Source organism: Tachysurus fulvidraco, chromosome 11 (assembly GCF_022655615.1).
Source record: "Tachysurus fulvidraco isolate hzauxx_2018 chromosome 11, HZAU_PFXX_2.0, whole genome shotgun sequence".
Taxonomy (NCBI): Eukaryota; Metazoa; Chordata; class Actinopteri; order Siluriformes; family Bagridae; genus Tachysurus; species Tachysurus fulvidraco.
In genome coordinates this window covers 5995044-6009164 of record NC_062528.1, presented here as the reverse complement: position 1 = coordinate 6009164, position 14121 = coordinate 5995044, and the positions used below count along the sequence as shown (strand labels likewise).

The 14121-nt window shown below is 38.4% G+C and overlaps 1 protein-coding gene across 1 annotated transcript; it reads right to left on the bottom strand.

Annotated features, from left to right (window-relative positions):
* Positions 1-1939: 1939 nt before the first annotated feature.
* On the bottom strand, positions 1940-12808 carry dhx40 (DEAH (Asp-Glu-Ala-His) box polypeptide 40). The gene is made up of 16 exons (XM_027171412.2): positions 12578-12808; positions 9389-9534; positions 9170-9289; positions 8560-8787; positions 8344-8410; positions 8078-8209; positions 6284-6383; positions 6050-6136; positions 5752-5934; positions 5577-5657; positions 4697-4854; positions 4486-4600; positions 4292-4400; positions 3189-3353; positions 2878-3106; positions 1940-2258 (listed from the first exon to the last, which is right to left on the bottom strand). The coding sequence occupies exons 1-16, from the start codon at positions 12756-12758 to the stop codon at positions 2140-2142; spliced, it is 2220 nt and encodes a 739-aa protein (XP_027027213.2). The 5' UTR covers positions 12759-12808; the 3' UTR covers positions 1940-2139.
* Positions 12809-14121: the final 1313 nt, after the last annotated feature.

The following is a 14121-nucleotide window of genomic DNA, read 5'->3' as shown; positions in this document are numbered from 1 at the left end:
GTGCACGTCACTTCCGGTGAAGCGAGTCGTACTAGCGCACTAAAGAGCGCGTGAGTGTCTGTTTTAGCCTTTTAGTGCTTTTTAGTGCACGAGTACTGTTTAGTGCACAAGTACTGTTTAGTGCACGAGTACTGTTTAGTGCACAAGTACTGTTTAGTGCACAAGTACTGTTTAGTGCACGAGTACTGTTTAGTGCACGAGTACTGTTTAGTGCACAAGTACTGTTTAGTGCACAAGTACACGATCATGGGCGTAAACCCTGATTCAGATAAAGTCTCAGGTATAATTCGGGATTTTATATGAAATAACTAAACACTTTCCGACACTTTAATCTAGTGTCATTTATAGTGGTGCGGATTTGTTTTGTTTTTAATCAACATCCTACAATAAAACGTTTGGTTAAACAAGTTTATAATCGTGATTAATTCGTCACTTGATCCTGAAAGAGTGGGAGTGGGTTTAGGGTCTTATCCTGGGAATATTATTGAGATCAAGGCAAGAGAATTCAGAATCAGATTTATTGGCCGAATGTGTTGACACACACGAGGGATTTGGTTCCAGCTGTTTGTGACTCTGTAAAGACATGCATGGTAGGTTGATTGGCGTCTCTGGAAAATTATCCGTAGTGTGTGAGTGAATGAGAGTGTGTGTGTGCCGTGCGATGAGTTGGCACTCCATCCAGGGTGTATCCTGCCTCGATGCCCGATGACGCCTGAGATAGGCACAGGCTCCCCGTGACTCAAGAAGTTCGGATAAGCGGTAGAAAATTAATGAATGAAAGAATGTTTGTGACTCTCAAAAGTACAGCCATAACACTATACTATACAAGAAATGTAAATCATGTAAATAGATACATGAAATAGACAGAATGAGTATAAAATATAAATATAGAAAATATGAATATAGAATGAATAAAATATGAATATAGAATATGAACGATCAGTTATGTACATAAAGTGTGGGAGTGCAAATAACAATATTGTGCAATATTATGCTTTTTGTACAATATACAGCAGCAGTAGTGTGTAATATACAGATGATGTGATGACTGACAGTCCCAATAATGCAGTACTTATGAGATTGATAATGCAGTACTTATGATAAGAAGAACTGTGAATATAATTATGGTGAGTTGTTGATCAGGGCGATAAGGGGCTTGGGGAAAGAAACTGTTCCTGTGTCAGGCAGTTTTAGTAAGCAAAGTTCTGTAGCACCTGCCAGAAGGGAGGAGCTGAAAAAGGTTGTGTCCAGGGTGTGAAGGGTCAGTAGTGATTTTTCCTGCCCGGTTTCTGGTTCTTATGTCATCCTGGAGAGTGGGCAGGGGGGCACCAATTATATTTTTCTGCTGTTTTTACTGTGCGTTGCAGTCTGTTTCTGTCCTGTTTTGCTGCTGCACCAAACCAGATGGTGATGGATGTACACAGTACAGATTCAATGACTGCAGTGTAGAACAGCATCAACAGCTCCTGTGGCAGACCATACTTCCTAAATTCCTTTTCCAGGGCCCCTGGATAGGGAACCACTCAGTTACAGGGTCACACACGCATAACACACATACACATACAAATCACATATAAGGGGTAAGTGTAGCCTAATGGTTAGAGAGTTTGACTCCTACACCTAAGGCTGTGGGTTCGAGTTTCGGGCCAGCAATACCACAACTGAGGTGCCCATGAGCAAGGCACCGAACCACCCTCAACTGCTCCCCGAGCGCCGCAGCATAAATGGCTGCATAATGCAGAGAATGAATCCTGAGTATGGGTCACCATACTTAGCTGTATGTCACTTCACTTTCATATACACACACATATACATACAGTATACATACATATATATACTCACTCAAATAAACACACACACACACACACACACACACTTACGTTCTGTGAAGAGGATAGCCACTATGAAAAAATGTGAAACCCTACACAGACAGCAAACCTGAGCTTAGGATCAGATCAAGGATCCTGTCATTTTATTATATATTTCATTACATAATGTACAAGCACTATTTAAAACATGTACAGTTATTAAAAAAACAATTATTTATTACACATTTTGAATATCACAGTGATCTTTTGGTGGTAGATAAAAGAACATCAAAATTCTTTAATAAAAAAAAAAAATCACAGTTTTCACATTTCAGGAATGTTTTGTCTGTAGTCGATTCTGTTTTCTTTGTAAATACCGAGCACGGGCCTCTGTGATTGAACTTTCATCGTTTCTCTTCTCAAGCTTTTTTGATGCATCTTCAATGGCCTCTGTTAAATGAAATCACACATTCAATCATAAAAGCAGGTAATGAAATCATGGATGCAACACAGGTCAAGGTTAATGTACCAAAAACAAGGACATAACTGTATACTGCTTGACTTGCACTTATACATGGAACTGTAAGATTTAATATATACTATATGACCAAAACATTGTGGACACCTGACCATCACATCCGTGTTGCCACAATGTTGGAAGCCCAAAATTGTCTCAAACGTCCTTGTACGTATGCTGCAGTAATAAATTTCCCTTCGGTGAATCTAAGAGGCCTACATGTGTTGCAGCATGTCAATGCCCCTGTGCACAAAGTGAAGGCCATGACTGTGTGTGGAAGAACTTGAGTGTCCCTTACAGAACCCGACTTAAACCCCAGTGAACACTTTTGGGATAAACTGGAACACTAACTGCACCCCAGATCTCCTCACACAGCATCAGTCTGACCTAAATAATGCTCTTGTAACTTAACTTTAAATTCCCTACAGCCACATTAGAAAATTTAACGGCAAGTCTTTCCCGAAGCGTAGAGGTTATTACAAAACAAAGGGGTGTGATAGTCAGGTGTTCACAAACCTTTGTACATATGATGTATGTTTGTATATAACATACCCATTTGTTTTTTTGCTTCTCTTTTCTTTTCCCAACGTGCCATTTCTTCATCAGTTACTTCCTCCCGAGCGACGCTGCTCAGATCATAAACATCGATCTCATGCAGCTTTGGCAGCAGGTCTTTCACCCAGTCATACCGGATTGGGCATACAGTTCTCACATAAACCCGTGATGTCACCAAGACATCATGGAAAATAATCCAATCTAACTGTGCCTCCTGGCCAAAAAGCTGAAAAAGACATAAATGCAATCATTTATTAATCAATGACAACAATTAGTACTTAAGAAGACAGTTTAGTGAAATTCCTTACAGATGATGACGGATGAATATGAACTGTAGAGCCATGTCCATCCATTGTACAGAAAGCCTTTCCAACGGATCTTCTTGCTACATTAGTAAAATAACCTTGGCAGAGACACTGCCTCAGAAGTTCACTGTTGCTGCCTTTAAACGTCTCCTGTGGAAAATCTTTTTGCTAAAAGAAACAAATAAGGGCAAGACAATGAACGCTGGGAGAAAATATGAACTCATTGCGATTCTCACAGTCTTGAGTAGTTTAGGAGTTTTACTGGAACAGAAATGTATGCATGCTTATACTGTACACAATTAAACCAATCTAAAAGCAATAACAATCTGCTTGGGGATGTGTGGGTGAGAATGGGGCTGAAAACATGCTCATAAATATCTTTCAGAGTGTTCGAAATAATTTCAGAGAAATCTGCCAAGCATGGAGGACAAGCAACCAGTGCTTAACAAATATGAAGGTAACCTTATGAGAGTTTTTTGGTCAGGAGTATTTCCAAATATCTTCTCCTGTACTTAGTCAATACAGATGGCAGAACTGCACATCCTTCCATATTATGTAGATTTGTATGTCTTGTAATTGTTTATCTACACCTAATAAATCAGCACCATGTCAGGTTGCTTTAATTATACCAAATACTGGAAGGTTAAAAGTGGAATTCATCTGTTGTAAGAAACGCAACACTTGGGACCATAATCAATGATGGGGTGGTGTGATATAGCCCAACACACAGCAGTGTAAGCGTACGCGTGTGAAAGAATATTTCGGAAATATTGCCATATCATAGTTTATCCACATTTCTATTCACATTTAATGTTGAAGATCTAAGTTTTTAAACGGTTCCTCCACCAGTCTCTCTAAGACTTTTCTTAGTAGCTTTCAATTTAGTAGCTTTCGTCTTAAAGAGAAAACTGAAAAATACAAAGCCTCCCGCTCTGAAGACTAGTGAAGTCTTGACACTGTTAACTCCTTCCACAAACATTAAATAAACATCTCACAGAAACCACATCACCATATGAACTCCACACATTCTTAAAGATTTTTATATGGAGCATCCACCATACAAATTCCTCCTCCACAAGTTGCTCCGCATCGTATTAAAAGATTACCTGTTTAAGACGGAGAAGGATTTCCCGGAGTTGAGTTTCGACACTAAAGGCTGACTTCAGGGCTCGCCAATGGATCCAATGATCTTTACTCCAGGTAGATGGATTTTCACTGCAAATACAAGCCGGTGGAGATGAATAATCCGATACACCTTGCTAGCTGCAGTTAAAAACTGGATCAGAGTATAAAATCCTACCTTGCTCTGCATTTCTCAAAGATGCACAGGAGCATGAGGAAGTCATTACAGCTACCTACGCAGGCAGCTAGCTCACTGTGCATGATCTCGGCTTCTTTCTGTTTTTCCGGAAGCCCTTAAACAGAATGTAATAAATAAAAGTGTATGCACTGTGCTGTGATAAGAAAGGGTGTAATCAGTGAGGAAAGAGGTCTGGTGTTGAAGTGGCTACCTGGTCGAATAAAGATGTTTTCCACTGACAGCATGGCTGCCACGGGGAGCATGATGTCCTCACAGCCAAGAGCAGCAGATTTGAGCAGTGCCCGCGTAAGCCCAGGAGGAAGGGGAAAATCTACCATCATCCTACCCAGACTTGTCACATTACCCTTCCTTTAGAAATCATAAGAAAGTGACACACAATTAAGCTGCTTTCATAGTAGTTCTTCTTACGGGTCCGGGCTCCACATCATCTAAATTACTAGCATAGTTTGTTTTTCTAGATTAGCTTTATAGTCATCAGTAATACCAATTGAACAAAGAAGAATAAGGAGGTTTTCCTTCACTGGATCTTTGGAAGAAGAAAAACAAGAGACTGCTTCTGTAAATGTATATACTGTAGCCAAAGATAGCCGAGATGTTAACCTAAAGTTTTTAATTTTTAGTTGTTTCACCTTTGGCATAGTGACAATGAGAAATTTCCAGTCTGAGAAGTTATAAATCCCCTGATGTTTGCTGATGAACAAGACAAAATATTTTCATCTGCAATTTGTGCTCCACGTTTGTTTTCCCCTCTTTCCCCAAGTTTCAAACCTGTTTGGTCATGTGGTTAAAAAACAAAACAACAATTGACGTCACTCTGTGCTTTTAAACTTAAACTTACAAAAAACCTAAGTGTAAATCGCCTTTAATGTTTACCAAACCTAAAAATTCAGTAATCCTGAGCAGGGACATGATGCATTTACTGCATATGTCTCACACATAATTATGTGATTACTTTAATGTTGAGCGCATAACAATAACTAATAACCTACACAAAATGACCCAGCGGTAACTTGTTCCTTCATGCATACCACCTACAGAGCATCGTTAAGAAGCGTAACAACAAAACCAACCTGTCAATTGCATCAAACTGGTAAAGTTTCTTCAACGCGTCCAAGATAAACCTCTCCTCAGGACGATCTAAGTAAGGAAACCTACACACACACACACACACACACACAGAGTTAAAGGTGTCTACACACAATTACAAGCTTTTTTAACACTAAAAGCAGAAAAAGCAAGCAATACCTGATAACATCATGGACTCCAAGACACTTGAGAGTCAGGATGACAGAAGTGAGACTAGTTCTCTGTATCTCTGGCACGGTATATTCAGGCATGCAAGTCTCCCAAAATTCCTTATTGTAGATTCTGAAGCACATCCCTGGTGACGTTCTTCCAGCTCTGCCAGCTCGTTGCTGAGCCTCACTTCTGCAGTTACACCACCAAAATATTAAGAAATTCGATTAGACAAAACAGTAGAGCTCAACGTGCTTATTTATAGCTTGAACTCTATATACTGCACTCATGTTCGTTCATTACCCACTTTGATATTGGCACCACATCAAGGATGTCCAGGCCAACTCGTGAGTTGTGATTCAACTGTTTCACAAATCCACTATCAACAATATACCTTAAAAATAAAATAAAAAGTTGGATAGGTTCCACAATCACATTCTAAGAACAATCCCAACATTTTTCCCTCCCCATCTTTCACATATTGCATTTTTATAAAGGCTTTGCGGAGATCTCCGTCTCACCCTGTGACAGTGTGATTCACCTGACTCCGTTAACTGTGAGCGATGTTGCTGCGATGTTGGTCGCCACCACACACTTCCTCACACCTGCAGGAGCAGGCTGAAATATCTGTCTTTGTTGATCTGCAGGAACAGAAATAACCAACCACATGAGGAAATAGCGGAAATGCTGACTGTGGCCATGATTACGTACATTCATTTCATTATGAATATATTTCCCCCGAAAGCTATCACAGTGATGCAACGTTTACACTTGAAATAACGATTCATACAATACAAAAAGCAGAACTCTGGCCATAAAGAGATCTGATACGAAAAGCCTCCTACATTAAAGCCAATGTTACACTTACAATCTCTTCACATAACAAGATGGCTGCAATTATTCAGCTAGACGATTTATTACGTTTTATAAACCTCAACACAAATAGGTGTGCTTACATAAATAGCTAGATACTAGTGTATGGTGAAATACAAATTTAAATTGTAAAAGAAATATGGTTTGTGTTTAAATAACAATAATAATAATAAAAACCTACAAAACCTAATGGAAATTCTTCTTGATACACTTCTGGTTGAAAATAATTTTATATAGGGAGTAGTTTTTGCTTTGAGTCAAAGAGTCACAAATTTTAAAGTGAAACTAACGACGTTTATTTCTGTCACAGATACATTAGAGCACAGCGATCCTAACTTTGTAGGTTGGGGTCAAAGCAAAGGGTCAGCCATGATACAGTACAACTAGAGCAATGAAGGTTAGGGGCCTTACAGTGGCAGCTTGACGGTGCTGGGGCTTGAACCCTGATCATCTGGTCAACAATCCAGAGCCTTAACCACGTGTGCCACCACAAGCCTACTATAATATTCGCCTCTGACCTTCTCCTCTAGTGGATGTGACTTTTAATCCTCGGTGTGTACTCGGTGTGGCTCTCACAGAACAGCTGTGTAGTCTAGTATAACCATTCAACTTAAAACATGTCAGTGGAGTAGATGGGAAAATATTCACACATCCACTCCAACACCTACTCAAGCTTTTAAACTAGTCCTCCTATATTACGTACAATTCCATTTTGTTTGTATAGCACTTTTAACAATGAATATTGTCTCAAAGCTGCTTTACAGAAATATATAAATTTAGAATAAATATATTAGATTTATATAATGACCAAGAGAACTCCCAGAGAGGAGAAACCTTGAGAGGAACCAGACTCAAAAGTGAAGCCAATCTCATTTCAGTGACACCAAGTGTAAATTTAATTCAATTAAATTTATTTGTATTTATTTGCACTTTTAACAATTTCCCATTGTCTCAATGCAGCTTTACAGATGTATGGAAACAGAAGAGAGAGAAAAAAATAAATAAATAAATAAATAAATAAATATAGTTAAAGTTCAAAATTTATTTAAAAAGATTAACTCAAAATATAAGATACTATATATCTACCTCTATCGCTAATGAACAACCCGGAGGTGGCAGCGACAAGGAAAAACTCCCTGAGAGGACATGAGGAAGAAACCTTGAGAGGAACCAGGCCCAGAAGGGAACCTCATCCTCATTTGGGTAACACTCTACAGTAAATAGTGTAAATGTAAATAATGTCCTTTCTACAACGGTTTATAATAGTGCAGCCGAGAGCTCCTGAGGAACTAAAGAGTCAGCATAGGCCTTCCTTCCAGAAATCATTTCCTTTCTATAGCTGTACACTATATAGTCAAGTGTGACTGTATTACGGGAGCATCTGAGCAAATTCCACATATATATTTCTTCAGTACCACTCAGTATCAGATCAGTGCAAAAATAAACATGTTGTATATGTTACCTGTTGGCATGGATCCATATAAAGGCAGGATAAGAAGACCTTCGACTGTTCTGTCGTTTACATCATAACGGTAGTCTATGGACTCTGCCTTGTCAAACAGCATGTCACAAGCTTTCTCGATCTCAGACTGACCTGAATTTAAAAGCAACAAATTAAAAAGGCACCGCAGATGAGCACAATACTATATGAGGACATCCTAAAAATCTAGAACAAATTACTGTCGGCTAGAATAAGATATAACAGTATATGAAAACATCCATATTTACCTGTCAGAAAGACAAGTATATCACCAGACGCTTCGTTGGTATGAACATCTAAAGCCACCTTCACCACCTTAACAAACAAATCAAACAAACAAACAAATAAATAAATAAAGAGAATTACACACTTCACTGGTTTCTCATCGGACACCGTGGTTTTAAAGCGTCCATGCAACAATATCAACAAAAAAGAATGAAAACCAGATTCCAGTGAAAACTCACTGTTTTCACATATGCAGAACCGTCTTTATCCTTTGGTCCAATCAAATTGCAGAACAGCTCTTTCACTGGGAAGGTTCTTCCCGGAATTGTGAATACAGGACAATCTCCCAAAAAGCCACTGAGCTTGTTCGTTTCCAGAGTCGCAGACATCACGACCACCTTCAGAGGAAGCTTGCGGCCGTGGGCTCCTCGAGACGGAGTCTTTTTTAGTAATCCAAGCAAAATATCCTGTGAGAAACAATGGTGCAAGGACTTCACACAAGGGCATAATCTAGGGAGAGTTTTTAGTTTCAAGGAATGAAAAAAGTACTTCAAATAGACCTAAACTACTTTATTTATTTATGAATAAGGTTCACATTATTGAGTAGCACGTTAGCACAGTTTGCCCCAATTAAAGACATGTGATGTAGGCTGACTGGCATCTCTAAAGTGTCCATAGAGTGTGTGTGTGTGTGTGTGTTTGATGGTGCCCTGTGGTGGGTTGTCCCCTAACTTGTGCCATACGTCCCCTGTGATAGACTCCAGGTTCCCACTGACCAGGCTGCTTGCGACAGAAAATGAAAGGATGGATGAACACTTTATGAATGAATAAATGAATGAATGATAATACCGTGTTGAGGCTCCTCTCATGAACCTCATCGAGGATCACAACACTGTACTGTGATAGGCTTGGGTCTGTAAGGATTTCCCTCAGCATACAGCCATCTGTCATGTACTTAATCAAAGTGTCCTAAGAACAAAAAGAAAACGCAATCATATCGTACAAGCACACAAACTCACAGCTGTAAAGAATATCTCGCATTTATGTTTACGCCCTTCAGTTTCTTACCTTTGTGGTGCAGTCGTCAAAGCGCACCTGATAACCAACCTGGTGCCCTAAACTGACCGCCATCTCCTGAGAGACTCTCTGAGCGACGGTGATGGCCGCCACTCGCCTCGGCTGTGTGACACCGATTTTCCCATCTTTACATACACCTAAACACAACAAATGCATTTAAATACAGCTATTTGTTTAAGAATATATCTTAATAGACACATATATCAAGAGCCATTTGCTGTACAGGCAGTAACTAATTAAGTTTAATTTATGTATATAACTATAGTAGGTGGTGTTTATGATGCTTCATCTATTGCAGATATCTTTTGGCACAAATACAATAGATATATAATGATTCAAACAGTGTTGGAAACTATACAGTACATGTCTTAAAACCAAACCAGCTTGTACACAGAGCAGAAAAACTCCAAAGTAAAATAAAATTCTAACTTTAAATCCACTATATGACCAAGACTTTGTGGACACCTGACCATCACACACTCGTCTGCAAAACGCTGTAAATGTGTTCTTTCTGAACATCTTATATTCCCCATTAAAATTTTTCTCTCCTTGCTGCTACAATTGCATTCCAGTTCATCCCAAAAGTTTCTTTTTTAGCTGCACATAAAGCCAGAAGCTGCGATGGGTTGGCACTCCGTCCAGGGCGTATCCCACCTTGCTGCCCGATGAAGCCTGAGATAGGTACAGGCGCGGATAAGAATGAATGAATGAATGAATGAATGAATGAATAAAGCCAGAAGTGCATTAATGAGAACAGGTACTGATGTTGGGTGAAGAGACTTGGCTGCAGTCTGTGTTCCAGTTCATCCCAAAGGTGTCCATTGGGGTTGAAATCATGCCTTTGTGAAGACCAGTCAAGTTCTTCCAGTCCAAGCTTGTGCTCACAATGCCAGATACACAGGGATATTGTCAAGCTGGAACAGGTTTGGGTCCCTTAGTTCCAGTGACAGAAAACTGTAATGCTACAGCATACAAAGACATCCCACATAACTGGGTGGTTCCAATATTGTGTAACGGCTTGAGGCAGAACTACATATCACTGTCACGGTCACACGTCAGCAAACTTTTGCCTATATAATATAAATGGTCTTAATCAGATAGAACCTGGTCTATAAATGACAGATTTTGATCAGCTTTTCTTTCTTAAAATATCTCACTGTAAGATCTCCCCCTTTATGTACACAATGTCAATGACGAAAACGCGTACACCAGATTTCTCCATTTTTTTCAATTTCAATTAAATTCAATTTATTTGTATAGAGCTTTTAACAATTTCCCACGGTCCCAAAGCAGCTTTACAGAAGTATGGACGTATATATATATATCTACCTCTTATTATAAAAAATAATAAATAAATAAATAAATAAGTGAATATAAAATTAAAGTTCAAAATTCATTTAAAAAAGATTAACTTAAAATTTATGACACTGTATGTCACTGTTATGACATCTATCTCTATCCCTAATGATAAAGCCGAAGGCGACGGTGGCAAGGAAAAAACCTTGAGAGGACATGAGGAAGAAACCTGGAGAGGACATGAGGAAGAAACCTGGAGAGGAACCAGACTCAGAAGGGAACCTCATCCTCAATTGGGTGACACTCTACAGTAAATAGTGTAAATGTAAATAATGTCCTTTCTACAATAGTTTATAAAAATGCAACCGAGAGCTCCTGAGGAACTAATGGGTCATCGTAAACTCTGAGTTCAGCACAGACCTGATTGCTGATAAAGACCAGACCATACAGCTGACTGACACAACATTGGTTCAAAAGAAGGCATGACAGTCTCTGGGTGGCTTCATCCATATTTCAAGAAGTCTTGCTGTGATCAGTCACAGAAACAGCAAAATAAAAATCCTTAGAACCCGTCATTAATGACATGTTTCACATTTCTGTTCATTCAGCGCTATGTGAGGTTACAATTAGTCAGGTTTGATGGATGCAAGTGTTGCAATGACTTAAATAAACTACTATAAAGTACAATAAAGTGTATGCATCATATATTGGTGTCTGACAAATGTCATAAATCTAAATGTAGGTTAATGTAAATGGAAATATAAAACTATTATAAAACACTATTATATTAAATATCTGGTTTCTAAAATTAATATCACAAACCACAAAGGAATTAATAACAATGTTAATGACAGTGTTAATGACAATATAATGACAATATTAATGAGTGTTAATGACAGTGTTAATGACAATATTAATGAGTGTTAATGACAATATTAATGACAGTGTTAATGGCAATATTAATGATAGTATTAATGACAACATTAATGAGAGTGTTAATGACAATATTAATGGGTGTTAATGACAGTGTTAATGACAGTGTTAGTGACAATATTAATGAGTGTTAATGACCATATTAATAAGTGTTAATGACAATATTAATGAGTGTTAATGACAATATTAATGACAGTGTTAATGGCAATATTAATGACAGTATTAATGACAATATTAATGAGTGTTAATGACAATATTAATGAAAATATTAATGAGTGTTAATGACAATATTAATTAGTGTTCATGAGTGTTAATAACAATATTAATGACAATATTAATGAGAGTGTTAATGACAATATTAATTGGTGTTAATGACAGTGTTAATGGGTGTTAATGACAATATTAATGACAGTATTAATGACAATATTAATGAGTGTTAATGACAATATTAATGAAAATATTAATGAGTGTTAATGACAATATAAATTAGTGTTCATGAGTGTTAATGACAATATTAATTAGTGTTCATGAGTGTTAATAACAATATTAATTAGTGTTCATGAGTGTTAATAACAATATTAATGACAATATTAATGAGAGTGTTAATGACAATATTAATGGGTGTTAATGACAGTGTTACTGGGTGTTAATGACTATATTAATGGCAGTGTTAATGACAATATTAATGGCAGTGTTAATGACAATATTAATGGCAGTGTTAATGACAATATTAATGGCAGTGTTAATGACAATATTAATGGCAGTGTTAATGGCAGTGTTATTGAGTGTTAATGGCAGTGTTATTGAGTGTTAATGGCAATAACAATATGCTACTTTATTTTTAATAATCATTTCTAAAAATGCCAACAAACTAAGAATACTAGCGGAGATTTGTTGTTGTTAACAGAAGTCACTCTTCTACTTTATGTACTTGATCGTGTTGCAGCTCACCAGCCTGATACAGGAACTGTGGCAACTGCGTGGTTTTCCCGCTTCCGGTCTCACCAGTTACAACCAGGAACTGGTTTTCCTTTACAGCCTCTATTAGTTCGTATCTGTGCTGATAAATGGGAAGTAGTTTGGACTCCATGTCTCCTGTGCAGCTTGTCTCTGTCTCTCCCGGGTTCGGCATACTGTAGCTTACATAACCACGTGTGTTTATTTGGGAAACAACAGAAAATGAACGGTTACGTGCGACACTGCCATCTACTGGATTGGAGGTGTAGAACAAAACAAATGGAAAACAGACGGACGTAAGTAAGTAAGTAAAGTTTATTTATATAGCACCTTTCACAGATAAAATCACAAAGTGCTTTACAAAATATAACAATAAAACTTAAATGGACAATAAATATATACATATATATAGTTGCTGCAGTACACAGTGATATGAGACAACGTTTCTCCTGGATCAGGGAGCTACATAAAACAAAGACAGAGCTAAGGACTTAGTAAGTTAGTCCTAGATACATAAAGTGCAACTGTGCAACCTGGTGCAAATAGTGTACAAGAGAGTGCAGGACAAGACAGACAAACAAGACAGTGCAGGACAAGACAGACAAACAAGACAGTGCAGGACAAGACAGACAAACAAGACAGTGCAGGACAAGACAGACAAACAAGACAGTGCAGGACAAGACAGACAAACAAGACAGTGCAGGACAAGACAGACAAACAAGACAGTGCAGGACAAGACAGACAAACAAGATAGTGCAGGACAAGACAGACAAACAAGATAGTGCAGGACAAGACAGACAAACAAGACAGTGCAGGACAAGACAGTGCAGGACAAGACAGACAAACAAGACAGTGCAGGACAAGACAGTGCAGGACAAGACAGACAAACAAGACAGTGCAGGACAAGACAGACAAACAAGACAGTGCAGGACAAGACAGACAAACAAGATAGTGCAGGACAAGACAGACAAACAAGATAGTGCAGGACAAGACAGACAAACAAGACAGTGCAGGACAAGACAGTGCAGGACAAGACAGACAAACAAGACAGTGCAGGACAAGACAGTGCAGGACAAGACAGACAAACAAGACAGTGCAGGACAAGACAGTGCAGGACAAGACAGACAAACAAAACAGTGCAGGACAAGACAGTGCAGGACAAGACAGACAAACAAGACAGTGCAGGACAAGACAGACAAACAAGATAGTGCAGGACAAGACAGACAAAAAAAGACAGTGCAGGACAAAAGACAAACAAGACAGAAAAACCGTGGAGGACAAAAGACAGAAAAACAGTGCAGGATAAAAGACAGAAAGACAGTGCAGGACAAAAGACAGAAAGACAGTACATGACAAAAGACAAAGACAATGCAGGACAAAAGACAAACAAGACAGAAAGACAGTGCAGGACAAAAGACAGAATGAAAGTGCAGGACAAAAGACAATGACAATGCAGGACAAAAGACAAACAAGACAGAATGACAGTGAAGGACAAAAGACAGTGCAGGACATAAAGAAACAGTGCAGGACATAAAGAC